Genomic DNA, 27799 nt, shown 5'->3' with positions numbered 1-27799 from the left:
TATTTGTGTTGTTTTAATGATGATGATGATGATGATGATGATGATGATGAATATAAGACATATAAGACGTCACACAGAAACCGTCTGTAGTTTGAGATGTGGTTTCTGTGAAGGTACTTCATTTTATTTTTATTAAAAAAGCACAATAAAGAATAAAACGTGTGTAAAAGTTACACTAAATGACTCAACTGTGCATGAATCAGAGGAACTGTGGTGCAGAAACATGTCAGCAGGTGCTCTGGAGTCCAAATCTGAAATATTTGTCTGTAGCAGGAGGATGTTTGAGGTTTCCTTCATGTTTGGAGCTGCATTTCTGCAAATGGAGTTGGATTTGTGGTCAGGATTAATGGTTCCCGAATGCTCAGAAATACAGGCTGATTCTTCTCCATCATGCAGTACCATCAGGGATGCGTCTGATTAGCTCCATATTTATTCTGCAGCAGAACAAACATCCAGCCAACGTCATTAAGAGCTATCTTCTGTGTAGAGAAGAACAAGGAGTCCTGGAAGTGATAGTTCTGTCCTTCACAGTCCTGATCTCAACATCATTTAGTTTGTCTGGGATTACATAAGGAGACAGAAGGATTTGAGGAGCCTACAGAAGACCTACAGAAGATCTGTGGTTGGTTCGCTAAAATATTTGGAACAACCACACTGTTCCTTCAAAAAATGTAAAGTGTGCTTACTTTTTTTTTAAGCCTCAAACCACTTCCACCTCAAACTTAATGACGTTTAAGAGAAAGAAAGAACCAAAAATGAACACGAAAGAAACAAGAGGTAGGAGGAAAAAGATAAAAACAGAAGATAAATACAGAAGATAAAAACAGAAGGAAGAAAAAAAAAAGAAAGAATACAATCGAGATTTTACGGAAAGCAAAACAAAACAAGCAGACGAATCCATGCAGTAAAAAAATGCATAAAAGAAAGAAAGAAAGAAAGAAAGAAAGAAAGAAAGAAAGAAAGAAAGAAAGAAAGAAAGAAGGGATTGATGACTGCTCTGAGGATGAGGAGGTAGTGTGAGGACATGCGTGTGTGTGTGTGTGTGTGTGTGTGTGTGTGTGTGTGTGTGTGTGTGTGTATACTGTATCCTATAGACCTCAGTAGTAAAGTAGATGTATTCTATTTCCTGTTGTCTGCAGTCCAGGTAGTTTTGGGACTATATTGGGAATTTCCTAATGTATCAGAGTGTGTAACCGTTAAATGAGCCATGTGTGAGTCAGACTCACAAAAACACACACACACACACACACACACACACCCCTGTCCTGGAGTCCGAATAAGACGCACAATGAAACGCAATAAGGTTAGTAGAGAGAAGGTCTTGGCAAAGTTCTTACACTGTAGAATGAGCATTAGGTCTGCTTCACATTGATAAATGCATTGTGTGTGTGTGTGTGTGTGTGTGTGTGTGTGTGTGTGTGTGTGTTTTGCTGGAAAACTTTGCCCATGGTTCCGCTTGACATTTCTTCATCCATTCAGCTGTGACCACACCGGTGTCCTCGGTGTCCTGGTTCAGTGTCAAAACAATGGACTTCTCTCATCTTTAAGGACGTCTGGAGTCTGACTTCTTTCCCGTCTGTGTGGAGTGTGAGGTTTCCTCCCGTACTGTTCCTCACACAGGAGATTCCCTGTTTATACACCCGGAAAGATCAAATACAAGCGCTCACTTCTCACTCAGAGAAAAAATATATAATCATCCGAAATGAGCGAAACGACACCAGCAGATTCGTTTCATTGTTTGTTTCATACAACAACAAAAAACATGAAATTTCCTTTAATCAAACAAATCTATAAATGTCCAGATGTTTAGCCTGAAGAACAGCTGTCCACACTTTCAGCATCCTAAAACGTAGTTTCTCCAAACGTTCAGCTGAAAACTCGACTGAGGTCTTCATCACTAGATGGAGATTCCTGTCTTGTTTGTTGGTTTGTTTGTAAAATGCTTCTATTCTTCCATTCTTTTTCTTTCTTCCCTCTGTTTTTGTATATTTATCAGTTTATTTATTCATTATTTTAATTTATTTTTCACTGAAACTACTTGTGTTCTTTTCTTCTTGTAGCTCTTCTTTCTTTCTTTCTTTCTTTCTTTCTTTCTTTCTTTCTTTCTTTCTTTCTTTCTGTCCTACTATTCTTTCTTTCTTTCTTTCTTTCTTTCTTTCTTTCTTTCTTTCTTTCTTTCTTTCTTCCTTTCTGTCCTACTATTCTTTCTTTCTTTCTTTCTTCTTTCTTTCTTTCTTTCTTTCTTTCTTTCTTTCTTTCTTTCTGTCCTACTATTCTTTCTTTCTTTCTTTCTTCCTTTCAGTCCTACTATTCTTTCTTTCTTTCTTTCTTTCTTTCTTTCTTTCTTTCTTTCTTTCTTTCTTTCTTTCTTTCTTTCTTTCTTTTGTCCTTCAGTCCTACTATTCTTTCTTTCTTTCTTTCTTTCTTTCTTTCTTTCTTTCTTTCTTTCTTTCTTTCTTTCTTTCTTTCTTTCCTTTTGTCCTTCCTTCCTTCCTTCCTTCCTTCCTTCCTTCCTTCCTTTCTTTCTTTCTTTCTTTCTTTCTTTCTTTCTTTCTTTCTTTCTTTCTTTCTTTCTTTCTTTCTTTCTTTCTTTCTTTCTTTCTTTCCCACTGCAGGTCCACACTTCAAAGCTCAAATGTTTTTCAGTGGGGTTTTATTTTAATCTTAAATTCTCTCTTTTCAGACAAAGCAAACAGTTGTGAAGATCTGAGAGCTTCACCTCGGTCACATGCTCAGTCCGGGTTGTTTAATTTCTGTTCCCTTTTTTTGTTTCTATAATCAAAGAAAGTCAGAGGTTACTGTCAGTTCAAGCCTCACAAACAAGTACTGTACGCTGCCGAAGGGTTCGCGCTCTGACTAAAGGTTGCCAGAAGTTTAAGGAAAGCGTAATTGTTGGAAGATCAAATAAAATGGAATCTGAAGGAGGGTTTTGTGTGTGTGTGTGTGTGTGTGTGTGTGTGTGTGTGTGTGTGTGTGTGTGTGTGTGTGTGGGTGAGTGAGACACAGAAAGCCTTCTGCTCAGCAAACAAAACCGCACTGTTCAGCTCTCTCTGACACACACACACACACACACACACACACACACACACGCTCTAAGGTCTTATTTAACCTCTGTTCTCCTTTGAACTCTGCAGAACTGCCGAGTTAAAAGCAAGCAACAGCGACACATTCAAGGTCGGTTATTTCCCATTCAATGCCAGAACAATGCCTGTTGGAAGCGTTTCAGCTCCTTTGGGCTCGAACTCACCGTACACACACTTCCACGAACGGATGAAAAGATCATTCACACAGAAAAAAGAGGAAAATTCTGTTCTCTTTCGCTTCTTTACCCTGCTCTCCATCACGGTGTAAGTCCGGACCCTCGCTGAAGCACATCTAACGTGATATAATACGCGTCACTCGCGGAAACCGGGTCACGAGGTGCCTTTCAAGGCCTTCACGTCTTTTTGATCAAACGTGGAATATTCATGACCCGGATTATATGTGATCTTTTAATTCTGACCAGAAATAAATGTATGACATTTAACAGACGCCGTTATGACTTGAGGGGTTGAGGGCCTTGTTAAAGGGCCCAGCAGTGGCAGCTGAGTGTGGAGATGGGATTTGAACTTCTGATCTGAAGTCTTAATCACTGAGCTTGAGCTGAACTTCCCTTAAATACGACTGATGATTTAGAAGGAGAAGAAGCACTATAGGAGCAAAAGTATTGGGACACCTGATGTTTTCCAGCTTCTTCCTCAAACCTTTAGGACAAAAGTTTAGTTCCCTTCACTTGAACTAGATGATGGTGGAAGTGGTAGTGTAGTGGTTAAGGCTTTGGATTTTGGATCAGAAGGTCATGAATTCAAACCCCAGCCACCTGGGCCCCTGAGCAAGGCCCTTAACTCCATAGCTGCTCAAAAGTCCAGATATGCTTTAAATAGGTTGGAAGTACTGTACGTGGATGATCTCCTGCTATGGAGCCGAAACCCTATTGAACACCTTTGAGATGAATGTGAATGCTGACTGCACCCCAGACCTCCACACCCTCACCTACATCAGCACCTTCACTAACACCCGTGTGACTGAATTCAGTTAAGTATCAATACCATAATGAAGGATTGTGAGGATTTTTGTATTTGACCAACACGTTCAGAGAAACCAGATTTTACATGCACGAGTCGAGTCTTTGCGCTAAATCTGTGTTCACTTACACAAACTTCACCAGCAAAGGGAACACAAGTAACCCACCAAATCGGCTACTGATTTGACATTATTACCCGCCATGGTTGATTTTTACCCCCTTTTTTTTTATTTTTTATTTCAAACCCTGGTTAGATCTATAAACATTCTCCCCATGATGTTCTTGGTAGTTCCTCCAACTCTGGTGGATGGGGATCTCTGGCCTAGAATATGTAGTGCCTTATACTAGAATTATAGCTATTAATTTTATATTATAAGTGTCATGAATGACAAACCTCAAATCCTTTATAGAGCAAATATAAAGATATTATATACAAATTGAACCTGTAAAAAATATATCAAATATCGATATTTTTTCCAATGTATATTTTTCTCACTGCCTCGATGTGGCCTTAATGCGAGCGAGTCGTCGTGACTCAGCTTTAAGAGGAAGTGAGTGTATTTTTCTTCTCAGGAAATGCAGCGAAAAGGTAATCACAAATGTCACAAACGTTCAGAAATTCAGGTGCAGCGTGTGTTGGATCTGAGCAATGCACCGAGGAGATACATAAAAGACTTCCTAAATATAATCTTTTTCTTATACACATAGATTTTACTCTTAAACTGGGTCACATGCATGTATGGCTTATCCTTTGTGTGTGTGTGTGTGTGTGTGTGTGTGTATCAAAGCAGTGTAAGGGGGTGGGGAAGGCAAGAAAGAGCACACTGACAGGATTAACTTCCTGCCAAAGCAGTTTCAGACTGTTACAGAGTAAAAAAAAAATAAAATCCCTGAACCAGAATTAGTTTAAGACGAAGGCCCACGTTTCCACCGTAGATCTTTGTTACCCTGATCTTCTCCGCATTTCAGTGCAGATTGTTTTCATTATAATTCAGGACACTAAATCGTTATATTGACTGATTATAATCATCAACTCATTATTCAAATTACAGGAGACACCTACACTGAATGGCAAAAGTATTTGGACACCTGACATGTTTTCCAACCGTATCTGGATCTTCTCCAAACTGGTACCACACAAAAGGAGGAACTCCAGTGTATATCTATCTGTGGATGTGGAGGTGTGAAATATTCCCTTCACTCGAAACCTGCTCCAGCATGACGATGCTCCATGAAGATATATGAGTTAGAGTAAAAGAACTCCTGCTATCGAGCTCCAACATTATTGAACATGATAATTGTGAACGTTGGCTGCACCACCAGGCCTCCTCACTCTACATCATCCTACATCAGTACCTGTCGAAATCTACATCTCCACGAAATCTAGTGGAACATCTTCCCAGAAGAGTGGAGCAAATTATATAAGAGCAAATTCGAGACTTAATGTGGAATAAGGTGCTCAAAAAGCATAGAATATTATGCTCAGGTGTCCACAAACTTCTTTATAGTGTATGTTGATATAAAATGAAAATGGATTATTCTGATGGATTATTGGCTAAAAAACTCAATGTTTTTGTCTGGATTACAGCTGGTGCAGATGTTTGCCTGGAGTTCCTGAAAATCTCTAGTTCCTGTAAAGGCATACAAAAATTATAACTTAGAAAATTATGATTATAAAATAATGATCTAAAATGATAATAATGATTGAAAATTTATAATAACCGTAACAACAGAAAATCAGATTTGTTGTTTCTGTTGAACCAAAAGTTTACATCCAGCCAGATGTTTACATGTATAGTAGAAATTTTATATATATAATCTATATAATTTACTTTTTTTTTCTTCCCTTATTTGTATTTATACATTGTACTGTGTATATATTGTATATTATATTATGTGTATATTCTTTTTATATATTTGCATTTATTTTTATTTCTTTCCTTTGCTGCTGTAACAAAGAAATTTCCCCACTGTGGGATGAATAAAGGTATATCCAGTGTTGTGCTCGTTACTAAAAAATAGTAACTAGTCACAGTTACTCGTTACTTCATTCAAAAAGTAACTCAATTACTTTGTTGATTATTTACACCAAAAAGTAATGCGTTACTGTTAAAAGTAACTTTTTAGTTACTTTTTAAAGAACCTTCTTTAATGTTCCCATTAATGCCCTTTTATGCGTTATGGTCTACAAACACAAAACTGACTTAAACACACAGTAATGTTTAAACACTATTTTATTAAAGTCAGAGCAGCACAAACTGAATATATCACAAGCATTTCTGAAATAAATAACAAAACAAGCTGAATAATATATTCACAATCAAAAACTAAAGTGGCTTCTGCATCATAAAAGCTGTTGTGTTGAGCTCTTAAACATGTTCCTTTCACAGCTGAAGTATAAAAACTATCAACAATGTAGAACAGAACACCGGGTTAGCTTCTAGCTTCTAGCTCCTCAGGCATGGGGTTCCTGGAGGTGCTGCTATCAGACCTGAATAAACGGAGACACGCCCACAGTGCGTCTTCTTCGTGTTTACAGTGGTTCATCCACCAATCCTACAATGCGTCTCTGCTGTAAACAGGTTAGACTGTAGTCTACACTTCATTCATTTATAAAAGTAACAGGTAACGCACCATACGGTAACGGAGTTACTTTACGCGTTACAGTATTAGTTACTGTCAAAAGTAACTTTATTACAGAACGCGTTATTGCCCAACACTGGGTATATCTTATCTCAATCCTTCTTGACAACCTACTGTACTAGTCGACGTTATTATGTTATTGTTGCTCCTGTCTCATGCATCTCGTCTTTTTGTTGTTTTTTCTGCACTGGATGTTGCACATGTGCACTTTGTGTTGTTAGTTTAGAGTTGTGTTTACTTCTGTGTTTCTTTTGTTAATTTATGTTGTTCGCTGTAACACACTGCTCCTGGGGAAACGCTGCTTTGTTCATTACAAAGTTATACACTGCACTGTATATGATATGAAATGAAATTGAAATGACAATAAAGAAGACTTGACTTGACTTGATGTGGGTTTTGAATGGAAAAAAAGGTTGATATGCAATTTTTTTTATCACTCGTTATCAAGGAATCCTAAGAACTAAAACGTTAATCATGACCTGCAAAAAATACAAGGAACAACATTTTGAGTCAGGTTATACTACCTCTCTGAAAATATTTATGATATTATTAATATATTAATATATTCGCATAGACAATTTGGGCCTTAAAAAAATATTTAGTGAGCAAACTTTTGCACTTTAGTGTAATAATAATAATTATTATTTTATTATATCATTGTTATTTTAATATAATAATACAACAAAAATGTTTTGCAATATATGAATATATTAATAATAATAATATAAATGATCAGTTCAATTGACAAACATCCCAAATAAATAAATACACACATAAATAAATAAAGGAAATTTAGCTTTGTGCATTTCTGAACTTTATTCAAAATCTGTGCAAGTAAACACCAAAAATGAACACATTTAAAAATGATATCACAATAATATTCAATATGCTGCAGTCCAAACATGTATTTATTGATTTATTCGTATATCCTTTTATTCTTTCTTGCCGTTTAAAAACCAAAAAACCCTCGACGTAATCCGTGATCTCACCCGTCTCCGTACACGACCGTGATTGTTTGCTCTATCGGGTTTGTTTGTTTTGTTTTTTTGTTGGTTTTCTCTTGTAAAAAATAAAATTGAATAAAAACCAAAATAAATATATATATATATAATATAATAATATAATAATTTTTCATTTATTTATATGCACGTCTCTTTCAAAAGATCGGATATTTTACTCAGCAGTCCATTTCATAGACTCAACAGACAATCCTTTTTTTTTTTTTTTCTTCTGTAATCAGGCTTCATGACAAAATAGTAATTATGCTTAAGACTTGAATTCCTCCATGAGCAGTAATACTTAGAAACCTTCTCATGCATCTTCATGCAACAGGCAGCAGTGGACTGTTGTATATCTGACATAACACAACATCGTTGCAGAACGGAGTATTGTCTTCTTCTCCTTTTTTTTAACCGAGACACATGCAAAAAAAGTAGGACCAAAAAAAAAATGTCTTTAATTATGTACATGTTCACACAGCCATGAATAGCCATGTGTGTGTGTGTGTGTGTGTGTAAGAGAGACACTTTAGGAAATTCCAAAACTAAAACATTTCTCCTTTTTTTTTCGTACATATAAAATCCATCTTTCATAAAGATTACAGTATATACATAAATATAGTTTCTACCAAGACTTGAAGACTGAGGGGACAAAAAGAAGGTGTTGTGTTCCCTTCTTCCCGTTCGTGAAACCCTAACGCCGTTACTGTAGGTGGGAAATGAGTTGTGACACGGTAGTCCTGTAAAAAACACGACTGTTAAAACGACACGTTCTGCACGTAACTGAGAAAACGCTCGATTCGTCTTGTTTTTTGTTTTTTTGTCCTTCAATGCATCTTCATCGCATAAACACATACGGCACGTGCTGACGCCGATACTTATTCGTATGATCGGTTTAAATCTTCGTCTTTAGCTGAGCGACATTTCAAAGAATGTTTATTTTGTACTTTTTCTTCAGCTTTATATAGGGTACTGCAGAAATCTCTATTCTTGGCTTGGTGCAATGAAATACTGGAGAACTGAGTTGCTTGTAAAGAAGTATTTCTTAAATTAGTAAAAACAAAAAGAAACTGGGAACACCTGGTCTTTCATGGGCATGTTTCTTTAGTTTTTTATGACACAAACCCAGTAAAAAGCAAAACGAATAGAGAAGTGAATGAGTGGGAGAGAATTCAGAAGAACTGGAGAACAGGAGGTAAGATCAGACTCCCTCACCCCCACACTCACACATGGAGGTGGAAGATTAATGGTTTAGGGTTGTTTTGGAGCAGTGAAGGTTCCGGAAAGTGAACCAACATGGCGCCCGTTCCACATTTTAACACCATGCAGTTCCGTCTGGACTGCGGCTCATCGGAACCGAAGTGTTATTTAGAGATCTAACAGTCGTCTGGAGTGATAACGATCTCTGCTCTGGGATGAACTGCATCACAAGTAAGGAATCTCCAACTAGTGAAGAACATCTTTGGCGAGTTTTTACGAGAGGCACGGCGAAGTATTTCAGCTGAAAGCGTCCGAGTGTGTGTTCAGCGGTAATTCATGCTAATGGATAATTTTTTCAATGAAAATCAAGTGGAGCGTCTGGACATTTATAGAATTGTTTGGTCAGAGTATTGAGTTTGTTGCATTAAGGTGAAAGGAACATGCATGTTTCTCTAAAAAAAACATAAAAGACTCAGGGTTTCCAATATGTGTGTGTGTGTGTATGAATGTGTGTGTGTATATATATATATATATATATATATATATATATATATATATATATATATATATATATATATAAAAGTCACCAATACCAAATGATACAAATCTCATATCATGCACATACTATACAATGTTTTTATAAATCGATGAAAATCTTTGGGCTGCACAAACAACTGTGTACTTTTTTTTTTTTTTTTTTTTTTTTACAGCAAATCCCAAAGAAAATTCTAAATATCTTTCCTCAGGGAAGCTGCCTAAAAAAAACCCAATTGTATAACCTGTCCCACTGCAGCATAACTGACTATGAAAAACGTTCATAATTCAACAATGGAGGAGGATTGATTAGGAAATGTAGATATAGATATTACCAGGAGCATGTCACAAACATTTTCTATTTCAACAACAGGTTTTTTTATGTTTTTTTTTTTTAAATTGGAAATCATCTGGATATGAAATGGCAAAAAAAAGCAGCACTGAGTTTATAGAATAGAGAGTCGACAGCAGTCTTCATATTAACAAAAGAGCAATACGGAGAATCCAGAAGAATGAGGAAAAATCTTTTCCTTTTGGAGCAGTCTTCTTTATGACTTCTTGTGTGACCCGTTGATCCGTGGAGAGTCGCAGCTATGAGTTCCGTTGTGATGTGGGTTTTGTTGCAATTGTACTTTGAGGTCAAAGGCCTCAGACTCATCTTTCTCTTTAGTCTGCACTCTGCAAGGTCCTGATTTTGCTTCGAGCTCCACTCTGTCCCTAACCAAATGTGCATTGCTCCTCTGAAGCATATAATACAAAATAGGGTTCGCTTTAGTCAATCGTGGAGAATCCAGGTGGCCGTTTTTGGTTTTGTCACCATTCATGAAACCACTTGACGCCTTCAGGTGTCTCTGCGAACCCGTGTTACATTTTGACCTGGACGAATCCTGCTGAACATCTGAAGGAGACTCTATTCTGTTCATTCCTGCTGTTGCTGAAGGTGGCTTGCCCTGGTTCAAGGTCTGGTGAAAGCTCTGGTGTTCACCGTTGTTACGTGGTTCTTTGATCGTACTACCGTTTTGAACCGGGCGTTCCAGCGAAGTAAACGTACCCCTTGACTGAGACAGTTCTTTCAAGCAGTTGTCTGACAGAAGTAGCTGCTTCAGGACATTGAATCCACCGTTTTCATTGCACGGTGATTCACATGGTGGGAACTTAACTGGTGGACTGTCTGCCAGGGGAGGGCTGGATGGGTCGCTGGATTCTCGAGACTCTGGAATTCCAGAGGTTGAGCAATCACTATCATGGTTCTGTCTGCCAAAACTATTACACATTCTCTGCCGGGTCACTTTATTACGATCCTCCGGTTTGACTGAAAATTTCCTCTTCTTTGGGATGGTTGGTCCTTGGTGATGTTCCACTGGTTCATCCTTAATACATCCCTGATTTGAGTGCTCTAAAATGTTTGGCTTTAGGTTTCTGGGCTTCTGATGCAGGAGATGAGATAGAAGACCATCTCTAGGGGCAGCCACTGGAGAAAGTGGCTCATGCTTTATAATTCCCTGACTGAGAGCATGGGGACTCTGCCTGTGGGACTCTACTAATTTGTTCTGCCATTGATTCAAAACTTTTTCACCATTAGACGTTTCATCTTCGACAGGCTCGGTTTTGACTGCAAGATCTTGCGAGGGTCTGTTCAGTGCGCTGTGAGGGGTATCAGAACAATTTTCTTGCTTTCCTGCAGATTCTCCCTTTCGCTTGTTGCCAACTCTCTGAGATTTATTCCCCAAAAGCAGCTGTAGAACTGTACGCCTCTCAAGAAGATTCTCGATCTCTGAATTATGTTTTGTAGATTCTGCCACTGGAGAGTTTTGCGATTTTACATGAGGTGCGCTATTTTTCTGTACTGGTACGGCAAGTGTTTCTAACAAAGTTGAAGACTTTGAAGTTCTAAACTCCTCGGTTTGTCTTTTGACCGGAGGCAGAGGAGGATTTGGCGTGGGGGAGCTGGCAGCGTTTTGTTTTCCGCACTGAGCTAAATTTTGTAGCAGCTTACTCGCGCTAAAAGCTGCTTCTTTGACACTCGTACCACTTGCAAGCGGTTTATTCTTACACAGATCCAAGGGCACTGACTGTGTATGAGGAGAGTTATACACATTGTAAGGAGACGCTCGGATGTTACAATCTCTGCCTTGAGAAAACGTTGGTAATTTAGGACTTCTGGTATTCAGTCCACAGTTAGGACTAGGCTCTCTTGTATCTTTACACTGACCTGGATAGAAAAGAGTGTGATTGCTTGTTGATGCACTACTGACCTTAGGTGGGATCTTGGACTGTAAATCTGGATTATGAGGAGCTTTGCTTGTTTTCTCAATGTGTTTTTGATCAAGGAGCAATTCCAAAAGGGTAACCTTGTGGTGGGGTTTAATCTCTGAACAAATGTGTAACTCTTTAGACTCTGGAGGGAATTTTAAAGTTGGACTCTCTGAAGTCCACCTGGTTTTCACAGACTCCGTGACCCTGTCATGTGCAGGTGAAGATGAAGAGGAAAGCAGTGTCGAGATGTTCGCTTTGCTCTTTAAAGACAGGTCGATCGGAGAGCAGCTGGACCGAGTACTCTCGGCGTCACTGCTATCTTTTGCTAGGCTATTGGAATTCGAGTGCTCGCTGTCGGAGAACATAGGAGACCCTCGACTAGAAAAGGTATTGACGTCGTCTTTTGGGTGATCCTGAGAATAAACTCTCTGCGGTGTGTTGTGGCTGTTAAGAAGCTGAAGAAGCAGGCTGCTGCAGTTCTGTGATTGCCTGCTATGCTTTTCGAAAGGTCTGCGCTCCCTGAAGGGATGTGTTCTCCGCACAGAACCCGCTGACCTACTTTGCCCTGAACAAAGGCTTTGGCTTTGTCTGCTTGAGCTTGTTGGCTTTTGAGGATTTACCCCATTTTTGGGCTGTAAACAACCAAGTCCATTATAGTTTGTCTGAGATATTGAGGGCTGTTTCTTTTCTTGAGTTTGCTGTGTAGCAATGGCAGCAAGCCTTTCACTGGCAGTTCGCCCAGCAAGTTGAGCTTTAAGTGCATGTTCTCTGGAATACTGCTGCAGATGAGCCTCACTTGAAAGCAGCAAAGCCAGCTGACTGCAAGCCACACTGGGTTTCGGTGAAGGGGCTGGACTCGATCTGATGTTTACTAGACTGGCTACAGCTTTTAAACGCTCGGTGCAATGAAGGGATTCGGTTGAGGAGGACCGAGCACTATGCTGTAGTTCCCCTGGAGATTTTGATAACCTCTCCTGGCTGGGCAGCTCATGGTGGTAGTTCTGAATGGTCTGCACTGTACTGTTCCCCAAATGTAGACCAGATCCATCAGATCCATGGCCATGCTCGGGTATCTTGTCCTCTTTATCAGGCTGGTTGCTGAATGAACTGGATGCTGTTTGTTGTGTCACGTTTTGTGATTCAATCTGCTGTGACAGAGCCACATTTTGGAGTCTTGTGCTGAAATTTTGGAGCAGACTCGCCAGCAACGTGCTCTCGCCTTTACATTGGAGGGAACCATTTAGCCCTCCGCAGTGCTCCTGCTTTCTCCCATTGAGCTCAGAAGAGGGCATGGACACCTTTCGAACTTGGCTCTCATGCTCAGTCCAGACTTCAGAGCGAAGCAGGCGAGCTTTTTTCACATGATGCGTTGACCCTGCTTGGGGGGCTGTTTTATCCTGCTGAACGCTTTTTTGTTTTGGCAATTTAAGCCCTGGCGTCTCGTCATTTCTCTGCTCCTCGTTGCCTTTTTCAGCCTCACTCGGTTGTGTTGCTGTGGCGCTTTGTGCTCCTGCCACCCGATGCATGAGTAAGCCTTCCAGATATGTTAGAACAGCAGAATCCTGGTGTGTCTCAGGGCCAGTCTCTTCCCCATGAGTCATGTTCAATACTATGGTCTCTTCTATGGCTGGCCACCACAACAGAGATAAAAAACCGTTTGGACAGTTTCCAAAGAGATCCGATGGCTTTTTTTTTTTCGTTGCACAGTTATCAATTCACACTGGTTTGAGAGATGAAGTGCAAATCGGTAGGGTATTTCCCTCTCACAGAAAGACTTCAAATATGTTCGTTCAATGGCAGAGGTCTGACCACAGTCATGGTGATCTTATAAGTCTACATCTTAGATTACGTGTAACAAGTTTGCTTCTTGGGTATCAACTCGGGCAACTGGTCACACCACGATGTCTTGACCACAGATACAGTTGGTCCTGGATAATAAAAAAAACAATAAATAAAAAGAATTCATTAATGACAAACTCACAATTTTGGATACATTCTATACAGAAATTGTTCAAGATGTAATACAATAACTGCAAAAAATATCCATCTAAATATAACACATAAATGCATGATTTAAGAAGATACAAAATAGACACAAGTCAAATGATCTGCCGATGCAGTGAGATAATTATATCCGAAACATATACACATACAGCATGTTTTAAAATAAGCAATTAAATGCTTATTCCAAGCAGTCATTTTAGTCTAATTCAGTTTAAAAAATCCGTTTAAAAAAACAAACTAACAAAAAAAGTATATATATATATATATATATATATATATATATATATATATATATATATATATATATATATATATTATTTATTTATTTATTTATTTATTTATTTATTTATTTAAGGATTTCTTTTCTTTATTTGTATGAAAAAACTTCATTTAAGAATTCTTAAGAATTAGTCTTAAAACGAGACAGAGCATTGAAACGAAAAACGAGATTATTGTTCAAATCACGTATCACATATCGCGTATTGTCCACAATTATTTACTCAAATGAAGACTTGTGAAACAAAGTAATTACTTGCTGCTTCTATTAAAAACTTCAACTTATTGCAACATCGTTACTGAACACAAAGATATCTAACATGAGAAACTGAACTCGAACTACAGAACAAAGCCATTAATATTTTGTTTGTACAAAAAAATTATTATAATTATAATAAAGTCTTAAAAGATATGACGTCTCTGATGTTAATTATCTCAAATTGCAGGTAAAATAACTAAACTTTACTAAGCAAAAAATCGTAAAACAATCATTATATTCTTACACAATCTGCTCTTTAGATTTTGATGGCTAGAAATAAGATTGTAAGTCTTATCAAGATGAGGAGTTTTTGCAGTGTGCACACACACACACACACACACACACACACACACACACACACACACACACATAGTATAGGGACACCTGACCTTTCCTGCCAAATGTATTTCTTCTCCAAACAGTTACCACAAACCTGGAAGTACTCACTTGTTCAGGACGTCTTTGGATGTGGTATAATAAAATAATGCGTTCACTTGAACTTGTAAACCCAAACCTATAGTGTCTTCTTCTTATTCTTTCGGCTTCTCCCATTAGGGGGCGCCACAGCCAATCATCCGTGTCCATACCCCCCTGTCCTCTACATCTGCCTCTTTTAACCCAACTACCTGCATGTCTTTCCTCACCACATCCATAAACCTCCTCCTTGGTCTTCCTCTTTTCCTCCTTCCTGGTGGCTCTATCCTCAGCATTCTCCTACTGATATACCCCATGTCCCTCCTCTGCACATGTCCAAACCATCTCAATCTCACCTTCCTCACCTTGTCTTCACAACGTCCTACATGCACTGTCCCTCTAATAAACTCATTTCTAATCCTGTCCATCGTCGTCACTCCCAACGAACAATTCAACATCTTCAGCTCTGCTACCTCCAGCTCCACCTCCTGTCTTTTACTCAATGCCACTGTCTCTAAACTGTATCTAATGATATAAATAAAAGTCTAAAATAAATGTTTTTTCTACAATGCAGGAAGTCAGGCTGGAGTCAAGTTACGATCGAGGATTAGTCCTGCTCATGCTCAAGAAGCATTTGATCACTTCTGTCCTTCTACACCTCTTATCCCTGCGTCTGTCAGCTGCGATACCTATCCAGAGCAACAAGGAACGCTTGAGATGTATTTCTTTTTATTCAAACTGAGAGTCAAGAACCCGACACGGGAATCCTGATATCATTGCAGGGATTTGAACTGACAACCAGTAGCACAAAGCCATTGAGTTTCCACTTCTCTTAGTTTGCTAGTCTGAATCATATCACGTTTGACATGTTCGAGTTGATGGATACTAAGCGAAAAAAAAAAAAAAAAAACATGGTGGGAGGATTGACACAAGGTTAAGACAGAACTCTTGCCAAAATAAACTGTACGGCTGCACGGCTGCCAGGTCAGAATTCGTCTCATATTTAGATTCCACGTTCGACAAGTCCTTTTATCTCCGTCCAGTCGTAAGACTCATCGTTGACTCTAAAATTCCTCTTTAATTTGACAGTTATTTCAATACAAATTCTACAAAAAAACACAAAAACAAGTCATGACTTGATCAATACGGAACGAGACCGAGCACAAGTGATATCGCTCGGCAATCGGTGCGATGTCAGAGCTAACCGCAGCTAACGCTAACTGGCACCTCTTGCTGGCTTTGCTTTCCTGTGAGACCATAAAAGGGAAGGAGATCTCATGACCTTGTCAAGCTAGTGCTCCATGAAACAATGGTGGCAAGTGCGAAACCCACTAACTGCTTTGGAAATGAACCGAACAACCTCCGATGTGGATGAGCGTCTTTACAAAGTATTTATTTTTAATATATCATTATAGATTTTGCTTATTCACTATATGAATGTAAAGGGGGGTTTATATTTGTCACATGTACTTTACAGCACAGTAAAATTAATCTTTGCATGTTCGGACGCTGAGGTCAGAGGGTTTACAATGCTCCTGAAGCACAGAGGATTGCATAAGGGCCCCAAAAGTGGCAGCTTGGCAAAATAAGGGCTTCAACTACCGACTTTCCGGTCAGCAACCCAGAACCTTAACCACTGAGTGACCACCTAAAAATCCCACCACTTCCAAGATAAAACTCTAAAACATCAGGAGTTCATCAGGAACATTTATTGTAGCCCTCACAAAAAGTTCTGGTTTTGCTCCTTTCTCAGCTTTTTCATTTCAATAAAGTTCCGTTTTTATGTGAAGTGATTTTATTTTTGGTAACGTAAACTAACGTGCTACTACGTTCCTACAGTTTTACTGTTCGGAATTGTCATTTCAATAGTATTTACATGATGACTTGCTAAACTAAATCAACATAAAAAAAAATTCTAAGCTTTCTTGATAACCTTAAAATTTTGGGAGAACATTTAACTATTTACTAATAATTTAATAATTGTTAATTAAATCACAATCTCAGACGGGCTCTGAGTTCCGACACTGGAAGAAACAAAAGTGCATTTGTCCAAAATGTCTCTTTTATAGATAAAATTAGCCCCTTGTTTTTGTCGACATTGTTAACATTGTTAAACATGGATGCGTAAAAACTTCTCTCATTATTCATCCAGGCACATGTAGATGTATGTACACTATGTGGACAAACGTTTGTGGACACCTGGACATAAGATTCTGTGTTTGTTCAACATCCCATTCCACATTTAGTCTCCATTCCCTGTTATAATAAGCTCCACTCTTCTGCTCCAGTAGATTTTATGGAGATTTCATTCAGATACAAAGGTGTTAGTAAAGTGAGGTGTAAAGTAAGTTCTGATGTAGGTGAGGTGATACATCATGTTCAATAGGTTTGGAGATCTATAGAAGGCCATTCAAGCGAGATCTGGATGTGGATAAAGCATCGGAGTTTGGATCGGAAGGTCACAAGTTCAAATCCCAGCATCACCATGCTGCTACTTGTGTGGATAACAGTTACAATGTCGAGTTTACTCATGGACGCTTTTAAGTGGCGGACCGCAAGTTTGTTTAGTCTCCGCCTATTCCGTACCGGAAACACGATTCATAGTGCGCATGTGTGAAATCGGCACTTCCTGTCACCGCTAGCGTTTTTACAACAGTCTGGCGATATGGATTCTTTTTTACGTTTTATGTACAGAAAATGTATGAAGGACGGACGGACACACACACACACACACACACACACACACACACACACACACACACACACTTATATACACATATGTATTACCCAAATCAGGTCTAACAAATTATTTATTATTTAATTAATTATTATATAATTGATTTAATTTGTGCCAATTTAATCGATTACTCAGTGTCAATAATCAGTATAATAATAAATAAATTAATTAATTAATTGATTTATTCTATTTTATTTTTATATATTTTTTTTTATTAATACAAACCAAGCAGGCATTTTATGTCAGATAGTTTTAAAAAAATGCAACCTGTTGATATTCACAAATGTTTATAATAATAAACTGCGTGAATTAAAAAAACGACAAGGAATTTTATGCTTTGCATTCCTCCCCCCCAATTGTACCGAAATTGACCGTGAATCTTCTGTACCCTTACACCCCTAGTATATGCACACTATACGGATTGATGGTTGTTTTTCCTTAATGCATTACGGAACGATTTAATTTTACACGCAGGCATTTTAAGTATCTTACGCCAGCATTAACACAAAAAGAGAATCCGAACCCTGACACCTGAGCGAGGTCATGAATGTGACTGAGCAGGGGTTATTCAATATGAGAGTCTGTAAAATCCTGGTTATTTATGACCCCCGTAGCGTCTGTTCTATTCAGGTCTACAACGTCATTACATTATCACCATAAGAGATGAGTGAAGACACGCCTGAGCATGTTTCCTGCAGGGGGGGGGAAAAACTCCCTGCAAAATGAGCAGCCTGATATTAATGGAAAGGCCTTGATATCCGGACTGGATCCTTCATTTGTCAAGAGCAAGGTTGAAGATTAATTGACCCTGGGAGACAGAAAGAAAGAAAAAAAAAACAGCACATAATAAATTATGTCCACGGTCCAAAAATTGTATTCCATTTACGCTATTTAAAATGCATGATGAGGCAAAAGAGGAGCAGAACCCCGCTCCTGTTTGAAGTCAAGGTCATTCCCTGAGCCAGGACTGTTTGAGTTGATGCAACAGCTGGCATCCATACAAAGCATTAGGCCCTAATAAAAAGTGACAAACCTGCCCTTGCTTTTTTGCGCATACACATCCAACATCTGACAACTCTTTGCTGCGCAGATGTGGCTTCAGCATTACGATGCGAGCTCAAGGTTGGCACGGCTCAAACGTGAGCACGCCGCTTAAGCCCCGCTCGCACGCCAGAGCTGCAACAACACATTCCTAAGATAACATTTCATGACTCAGTCAGTCATGGCACCTCTCGAACTCGGTCACCATGACCTACTTCAGTAAAGAAGCATGACGGGCATCACACGCTGCCATTTTCCAGCTGGACTCCCTCATTAGTGCTCCACCAATCACAGAGTAACAGGCATTAGCATGACCTACATTGCCATTGCTCATCCAAAACGTAGGAAACTGCACACGGGCTCAAACAGCACTGTTTTGTGTTACAGCATGACCTTTACTTTAAAGTATTTATGACCCTAATGGCAGATCAGCTTTGGTTAAATAAAAGGCAACATCGTGTGCTGTTGTGGAGAAAATTAACAACAACCAGATGATGCGGTGCAGCCTGATAAATAGCATAGGTCAGGGATCTCAAACCTTTTGGATACCACCGATCGTTTTCGTGAACCAGCTGGTGAGGTATGTGTGAGAAGGGGGTTAGAGTTTGTTTAGATCATTTTCATACATTGCGATCTGATATACAGACCAACCAGGCATACCATTATGTGTTGGTCCCCCATTTGCTGCTAAAACAGTCGTGACCCATTGAGCATCAACAGCATGAACTTCTTCAGCAGTTTGAGCTACAGGAGCTCGTTTGTTGGATCGGACCACACGGACCAGCCTTCGCTGGTTCACCACTGTTCCTTCCTTGGAGCACTTTTGATAGATTCTGACCACTGCAGACCAGGAACATCCCGCAAGAGCTGCAGTTTTGAGATGCTCTGACCCAGACGTCTAGACGTCACAATTTGTCAAACGCCAATTTTTCCTGTTTTTAACATCAACTTTGAGGAAAAAAATGTTCACTTGTTGCCTAATAAATAAATCCAGTCACCAACAGGTGCCATGATTGAGATCATCAGTGTTCTTCACTTCACCACTCAGAATACCAGTTTACCATTTCAAGTAGTTTCTTCACCACAGTCGAAGGATAAACTTATACACTGTATTATACTTTATCTCTGTAAAGCTGCTTTAAGACCATGTCCATTGTTAAAAGCGCTCTACAAATGCACTAATCAGTATAAAACATAACTCTGGTCGGACTGCTGCGCGAAAATGTGGAAGTATAAGTAAAATATAACTCAAAGCTGTGAAAACATCCGTAAGACAGTGACTAGCGTGTACAGAGACGCGAGAAGCATTAACACAAACGACCTTGGGAGGGAAGGGGTGGGGGGTCCTGACTGTAGTCCCTGACAATGCGCGAATAATAAAATACAGGGTCCATTGCGGCCTAATAAACGCCGGGATAGATGTTATTGTTATTGGCTCGACGTGATGCAATCAGACACGAGACACGACGAAGAGACGGCGAAATATCGACTGCCTCAATTTTTCCACTTCGTTTTATTGGTCGCTGTGGGAAACTTACACCAAGCTGGAAGCCTAATACGGCCCTAATAAGCGCCGATTCATAAACATGTTCCATCAAGCACATGAAACTGCACCTTTTTTGTGGCATATATAAAAAAAGATGCTTACGCTACGCAAATAAGATCCCAAGGACCAAAAACCCTTCCCATGTCTCTGTTTTCTGTAAAAGGAGATAGCGATCAGATAGTCATATAAGAGTCCCACAGGGTTCAATTAAAGGCTCGTCGGCTCAGATCTGATCATGTCATTAGCAACTTCCTGTCTCTCTCTACATTGGTTTTAAAGACTGCTGTTGCACTGATTTATACCACAGGCTTAACATACACAGTACAGTATACAGTATAGAGGTCACAATGCAGGCTATACTATATGGACAAATATTTGTGGACCTTTTGAACATTCCAGTCCATATAACTTTGCTGCTATATTACCTGTAGTGCATCAACCAGCTTCAACTAGAAATTCTCAAATCAGTTATAAACTGCAGCTTTAAATATCCAAACCACTTATCTGAATTACATGTGGTATATGGAATTATACACTGATCAGCCATTTGCCTCTGCTCCCCACGTGCACCAAGAGCCCACAAGAGCTGCAGATGCGCTGACCCAGACGTCTAGACGTCACAATTTGTCAAATCCTTACGCTCGCCCATTTTTCCTGCTTCTAACACGTCAACTTTGAGAACAAAATGTTCACTTGCTGCCTGAAATATCCCACTAACAGGTGCCATGATGAAGAAATAATCAGTGTTGTTCACTTCACCAGCTCATATTGTGATGTCATGAGTTTTTTTTTTAAACGTTGCATTCCATACATACACACCTCTGCTTTAGTAAAGTCGATAAACGTTGCGGAAGAATAATAACGTTTGAATGTAAAAAAAAAAAAAAAAAAGCATGCTTTATGTGATGTGTGTCAGTCCCTGGGCCAGACGTTCAATCATCGCAACACCAAGTATAGAGACCTACCATGATGCTGAGCGCCAATGCCAAGAACAGGTACAGTGTGGTAATCAATTTGCTCTGCAGGCTGGAAGGCAGGTCTGAATACTAATGTCTGCACAGCACCCCCTCTCCCTCAGCTAGACGTTCTCTCCTCTCGCTTTTTTTTCCCCTTCCTCTTCTTCCTGTCTTTCTTTTCCAGGCTTGACACCTCAATGTGCCCCGATCCGGAGCAGTAGCCAAAGGGCAATGGCTCGTCCTCTGCACAGATAACCACTGCCACTAATCAAGTGTGTGTACGTGTGTGTGCGCTTGTGCTACACTACGGGATTAGAGGGCTCGCTCGGTGCAACTCAGCACAGAACAGCGGCTAAGTGCTCGCACAACAAGGTCACCATTAAACCTGCAGTAACCCTGCCACTGCTTCCTGTCTCCTGCCCACACACACACACTCTCACACAGACACACACACTCTGATCTAAACCCTCATTTCACTTTTTCAAGCGCACACAAATCTCCGCCGGCTCGGGATAATTCATCATATTTTACTAGTGACGGCTTTCCACCTCGTCCCAATGATATTGCATCCTGGCACGGTGACAAGAGCAACGCGCAGGCAGTCTTCTTCTCTGCCTCGGAGGATGCTCCACTGCGTCGACACACTCTCGCTTTCATACCGCTGTATAAGTGTGTGTGTGGGGGTGTGTGTGTGTGGAGGTGTACAGGAAGTGAGAAAGGTGGGCTACGACCGCTCGCTCTGCTCAGGGATGAAAGCCGAGTTGAGCTGCTCGAACAGACTTGACCGTTATTCCCCGAGTGCGTCTCTTTCCGTCCTTTTTTCTTTCCCTCGTAGAGAAAAGTGCAACCTGCAAACCGGTCGAATCTTATAAGAGCGTCTTGATAATCAAGCTGAGTTTGCATTTTTTTTTTTCTCAAATCTTATAACATGTGGCATGCCATAATCATATATTAAAGCAATCTCCCAAATGTACTCATTTATTAACTGGGACAAAGTGGAGTGACGACAAAGAGTCGCTGTTTCCTCCCTGAGGAGTTTTATTTCTCTTAAACCGTACTTTACAGCACACTGAAATTGTGTGATGTTAGAGTGATGTTAGAATGCCGGGGTCAGCCATGATACAGCCCCCCTAGAGTACAGAGAAGCCTTAAGGGCCTTGCCTAGGGGCCCCAAGAGTGGTAGCGTGGCGATACTGAGGCTTGAACCCCAGACCATCCGATCAGAACCCAATGCCTTATGATATAACTTCCTTTATGTTGTCAAACATGAATATATAGATATAGGTGTGAATATGAGGAGGCCTGGGGTGCAGTCAGCATTTACATTCATTCCAAAGGTGTTCAAAAGCTCTAGAGCAGAAGATCTTCCAGTCCAACCCATGGAAAATACATCTTAATGAAGATGGACTTGTGTACAGGGGCATTGTCATGCTGGAACATGTTTGGTTCTCCTAGTTCAAGTAAAAGAAAGATTTCATGCTCTAGTATCTAAAGATGTCTAAGTTCCCTGGTGGTCTAGTGGTTAGGATGTGGCGCTCTCACCGCCGCGGCCCGGGTTCGATCCCCAGTCAGGGAACCAACCCCAGCCATTAGGGTTGCACAACTCTTAGTGCCGGTCCCAAGCCCAGATAAATGGAGAGGGTTGCGTTAGAAAGGCACCAAGCGTACAAACGTGCCGAATCAAACATGCGGATCGTGAACACGGATGATCCGCTGTGGCGACTCCTAATGGGAGAAGCCGAAAGAAAGTAGTATATAAAGATGTCCGATACAATTGTGTGTGTCGAACTTTGTGGTAACTGTTGGGGAAGAATGGAAGATGAATTTACCGATCAGACGGTTGTGATTTCAAATCCTACCACCACAAAGCCACCAAAGCTGAGCCCTTGAATAAGGCCCTAAACCCTCAATGATATAATTGTTAGTCGCTCTGCATAAGGAAGTCCACCAAATGCCATAAATGTAAATGGAAGAACCACAAATAGCTTGAAAACTCAGGAGGAACTCGGACACAACTTTAATATAAATCTGTAATTCGACTCTGTGATTGAAAATCCATCAAACCCTCCTTAAATCGGATTCAAATCTACACAAGCGGCGCTGCAAAGCAACCGGGACATCGTTTTTAAAAAATTTATAATAGAACTGCATTTTTCAGATACAATTTCTTGGACATCAAGAGACATATGGGTCACTGGCATTAGTCTAAACATAGAAACTAGAATATTAAACATTCAAATGTATGATTTATTTATTCATATAATGCTTATGAATATGTTAATAAGATATGGCCTACATCGTCTGTTATTCCAGCATGTAACGATCGCGCGTTTTTGCAACGCGCGTTATAGCGATGCCCTTATTCTGTCAATAAGGATGCAGCCCGAGCAATACAGGGTTACTGAGTACATAATGAGCATCATTATCACTCCCAGACAGAAGGATTTGACCTCCATGATGCTGTTTCCTACTCAGCAGGAGGGTGCTGGTGAGGAAACCGAGACTGACAGAGAACGAGGGAGAGAGGGAGAGATGACATGCAAATGAGAGCGATTGAAAACAAACGAACGAAACAGAGACTCTGAGAAATCGAGTGCATTGAGAATTTCATTCTCTACGCTCTAGATAGAGATGAAAGAAAATGAGAAAGAATGAGGGCAAAGCACATTGTGTATGGACGTTGTGTATAAACGTTGTGTATGGACGTTGTGTATGGACGCTGTGTATGAACTTTGTGTATGGACGTTGTGTATGGACGCTGTGTATGAACTTTGTGTATGGACGTTGTGTATGAACGTTGTGTATGGAAGTTGGGAGAATGCCCAATTAGGCAGCTGTCACACAAAGTGGGGGCTGCAAAATGTGGCCAATTGGGGTAAGGGCATCTTCTGCTGTCTGCCGAAAGGACGAGCAGCTGCAAGTGCGAATAACAGCGCCTCGCTATCTGTTCCACCCAAAAAGGGCATAGAGGGAGCATCAGGTCACTACCTTCACTTCTACTTTATGTGCCTTGTAACAAAATATTACACCTCATGGTACGCTCAGACGCTCAGGAACCTGGCTCGGGTGTGGACACCTCGACTGGGTCTGTGCTGGAAAAGCATCTATAGAAACAGCTCAATCACAGGGACTTTTATAAGTGACAATCAATATAAATAAACAAATATATATTCCTGTGTAACTGTTGATGGAAGTGGTGGAGTTTCCAATTCTAAAAGCCAGTAGCTGACATTCTGGCTCGCAAGTGACTACATGTTTAGTTTATTTTGGTGCCGCTAACGGAATCTGATCCAGAACAAGCCACACTTGCTTTATAGCTAGCTGGGTTAGCTATTGATGAGTACATTCCTTCGTGTGAAGGTGTTTCTGATGAAATGGGTGTCCTGGGTGTGGCACCAAAATCAGACCAGCTGTCATATTTTAACTCGAGCTGCATTCGTGAGAAACTTCTCGTCTGTCCATCAATGATGTCGCTAACTCTACTGTAGATTTGAACATCCCTGAGACACCTGACATTTTTTCAGCTGTATGTGGTTCTTCTTCAAACTATGACAACAAAACTTGAAGGCACACAAATGTGTACAATGTCTTTGCATTTATTAGAATGACATTTTCTCTTTACTTGAACTGGGAGAACAAAACCTGTTCCAGCATGACGATGCCCCTGTGCACAAAGCCAGCTCCATGAAGATCTGCTTTGCATGGGTTTTAGTCGAAGATCTTCTGCTATAGGGTTCTGTCCCTCAACCCTATTGAACACCTTTTGGATGAATGTGAACGCTGACTGCACCCCAGGCCTCCTCACCTCACCTACCTCACCTACACCAGTATCTGACTTTAAAAAATCCCCACAAAATTTATTGGAACATCTTCCCAGAATATAAGAGCAAATAGAAACTTAATGTGAAATGAAATGTTTAAAAAAAAAAGCACATCCTGTGGTCAGGTGTCCATGTCTCTGTTGCCCATACAGTGCATATCATACAAGACCATGCAACATTAGCTAATTAGCTTGCGTTAGCTTCTTAAACACAATCTTACTGGATAATTGGCATAAGCGGTCTGGGTTAAGCTAATGTATATTGTGTAATCATTATAGAAGCAGCATGGTTGCTAGCTAGCTCGATATAGAAAGTTAAGCTAACTGGTCAAATAAGATTCATCTCTCTGATCCGTCATTGATTCTTTTCCTATAAACACGACACCTACAAGTTTTGTTCTCCTGAAGAACTGGCAACCCGGTTCAACCCTTTCCTTCACTGTCACGATCCCTACCGTTTCTTCACCATCCTCAGAAACAGGCGGCAAAACTCCAGCTAGCGAATATTAGAAGTTTAATCAGAGATAAATGAGGCCCTGGAAGGGAGAGGGAGCTGACGGTGGTTTGAATAATCTCCCCATTCTTAATTAAATGACTGAAGAAAAGCCAGCACATTAAAGGAAAAGAGAGCGCCTGGGTCCCTGCCTTCTCCCTAGATGGGAGAGAAGTTAATAAGACAGCGAAGCCTCCGCAGTCATCAAGAGCCAAAAAAATCAGGCGCCGGAAGAAGAGAGTTTTTTTTTTCAAAGATGTGACCGAGCTCTGACAGAATAGGGCTGAAGGCGAGTTAGATAACGCCACTACATTGTGAGACTTCAACCGAGACTTCAAGCACTTTTCCTATCAAATCATAGACGACAAGCATAATTCTGATCATCTGTGACGCATAGTGTGAAGTCCGCATACATCACACAACCCGCTGCCATCGCAGGATTGTTTTCACTTTAATTACGGCACAATTACGTGACATTTACCAAGAAAGAGAAACCATTTCCTCTACGCCTAGCGAGAGGTAATTCTTTCATTAAAAAAATTCAGCAGATTTTGACATTCTTTACCAGAGTATAGGGCGAAGTGTCTGCAAGGTTTTAAAAAAACACACAGGAAAAAATAAAAGAACTGAAACTAGCCTCAAAAAAAGCTTTGGATTTGTTTCCCTTTTTTCGCAATCTTTGTGGGGGCAACAAGGTCACTGTGGTGCACGTGCGTTTCTGATTCACGGTAACTGCATATTATCTATTCCTTTATACTTTCTTACTTTTTAACCTTATTTATTTTTAGAGTAAAAAAAAAAATTGCTTATCTATCTATCTATCTATCTATCTATCTATCTATCTATCTATCTATCTATCTATCTATCTATCTATCTATCCATCCATCCATCCATCCATCCATCCATCCATACATCCATCCATCCATACATCCATCCATCCATACATCCATCCATACATCCATCCATGCAGAACGATTGAAAAGTCCCTGTGACGTCTTTCAATACCAGATTCAATAAGACATGCAAACCGATTCGTCCGAGGCTCCTGAAGATTTTCTGTGACAGCGACACACGTTCAGTTTCTCGTTTATGGGAATTCCACACGGGAAGGAACGCTCAGATTCGGGTAGTGAAAGCAAATAAGTAGACAGCTTGCTTTTGTGAGTTCCTCTTTTTTTATTGACTCTATAGAAGTAACATCAACAATAAAACACACCAGAGAATCTGGTTAACCTAAAAACGCTGACATCTGCGATAAATCACAAACAAGGCCGTCACGCCGCGATGTGTAAACGTAATTCTCCTCACACGTAGTCATGATCTCCTCAAGGGATGGTTTACAGACAACAAATTCTCATCTACATTAGCAAACGAAACGTAGTGTTATGGAGGAATAAGGATTTGAGACTCACAAAAACGTCGGTTTTTCCGGGGACCTTCCATTGGCATTCTATGTAACTCAATAACCAAAAATCTCACACACTACATTTAGTGAGGACACGTGACAATATCCTTTCATAGTGAGACCCACAGCATGTAGAAAAATATATTACTGCTTTACACCACACACACACACACACACACACACACACACACACACACACACACACACACACTAAAAGTGTACATAAAGCATTCAAAACACTACAGTCTGTCTTTGCAAACCAGCACCTGACATCTTAAATGTCTTTGGCAAAAGTATTAGAACACCTGACATACAGTATGTGGTTCATTTCCAAACTGTTACCACAAACTTGGAGGCACACAATTGTATAAGACATTTATTGTATGCTGGAGCATGAAATGTTCCCTTCAACTAGAAGATCCAAACTTGTTCCACCATAACAATGCTCCTGTGCACAAAGCTAGCTTCATGAATATATACTTTATATGGGTTGGAGTGGAAGATCTCCTGCTACAGAGCTCCAAACCTATCGAACACAATGAATGTGAATGCTGACTGCACCCCAGGCCTCCTCACCTCACCTACATCAATACTTGACCTGACTGGGTGAACAAATCTCCACAAAATCTAGTGGAACATCAGAAGAGGTTATTATAAGAGCAAATGGAGACTACATGTGGATTTGGATGTTCAAAAAGAAGCACATACCATCCATGGTCAGATGTACATGAAACTTTGGTCCATGTGTTCTGTATATCATCATATCAAGACCAGCCAAGACTAGCTAATTAGCTCTAGATAGCTTTTTAGACACTATCTTAAATGCTAATTCACATACAGTAGCTGTCTGGGTCAAGCTAATGTGTAATTATTATAGAAGCAGCATGGTTGCTAGCTAGCTTTATATATAAAGTTAGGCTAACCGATTTATTTAGTTCTATAATCAAACGAACCTTATATCTACACTCCAGCTAACCGTTAAAGCTCAACATTAACTTTTTATATGTACGTTGCCCGATCTCGGAAAGCTGAACAGCGTTCTTTTGCGTTTTGATTGCACATTTTACAAATCCGACAAACCCCTCTAAGCCGAACCCTTCACCTACATGTTTTTTAGTCAGTTAGCATGTTGACTAGCGCAGAGTGTCGATCCT

General features: G+C 40.1%; 1 protein-coding gene across 1 annotated transcript in view; it reads right to left on the bottom strand.

The window, feature by feature from the left end:
- Nucleotides 1-9048: 9048 nt before the first annotated feature.
- Nucleotides 9049-27799, bottom strand: part of nrip1a (nuclear receptor interacting protein 1a) — a 46354-nt gene continuing 27603 nt past the window's right edge. Inside the window, exon 2 of the mRNA XM_046862952.1 lies at nt 9049-13622. Coding sequence (XP_046718908.1) covers nt 9987-13295 — 3309 coding nt within the window. The 5' untranslated portion in view covers nt 13296-13622 and the 3' untranslated portion in view covers nt 9049-9986. The remainder of the gene's footprint in view (nt 13623-27799) is intronic.

This window comes from Silurus meridionalis, chromosome 12 (genome assembly GCF_014805685.1).
Source record: "Silurus meridionalis isolate SWU-2019-XX chromosome 12, ASM1480568v1, whole genome shotgun sequence".
NCBI lineage: Eukaryota > Metazoa > Chordata > Actinopteri > Siluriformes > Siluridae > Silurus > Silurus meridionalis.
Note: the sequence above shows the minus strand (reverse complement) of the source record. Positions and strands in the feature narration are given on the sequence as shown.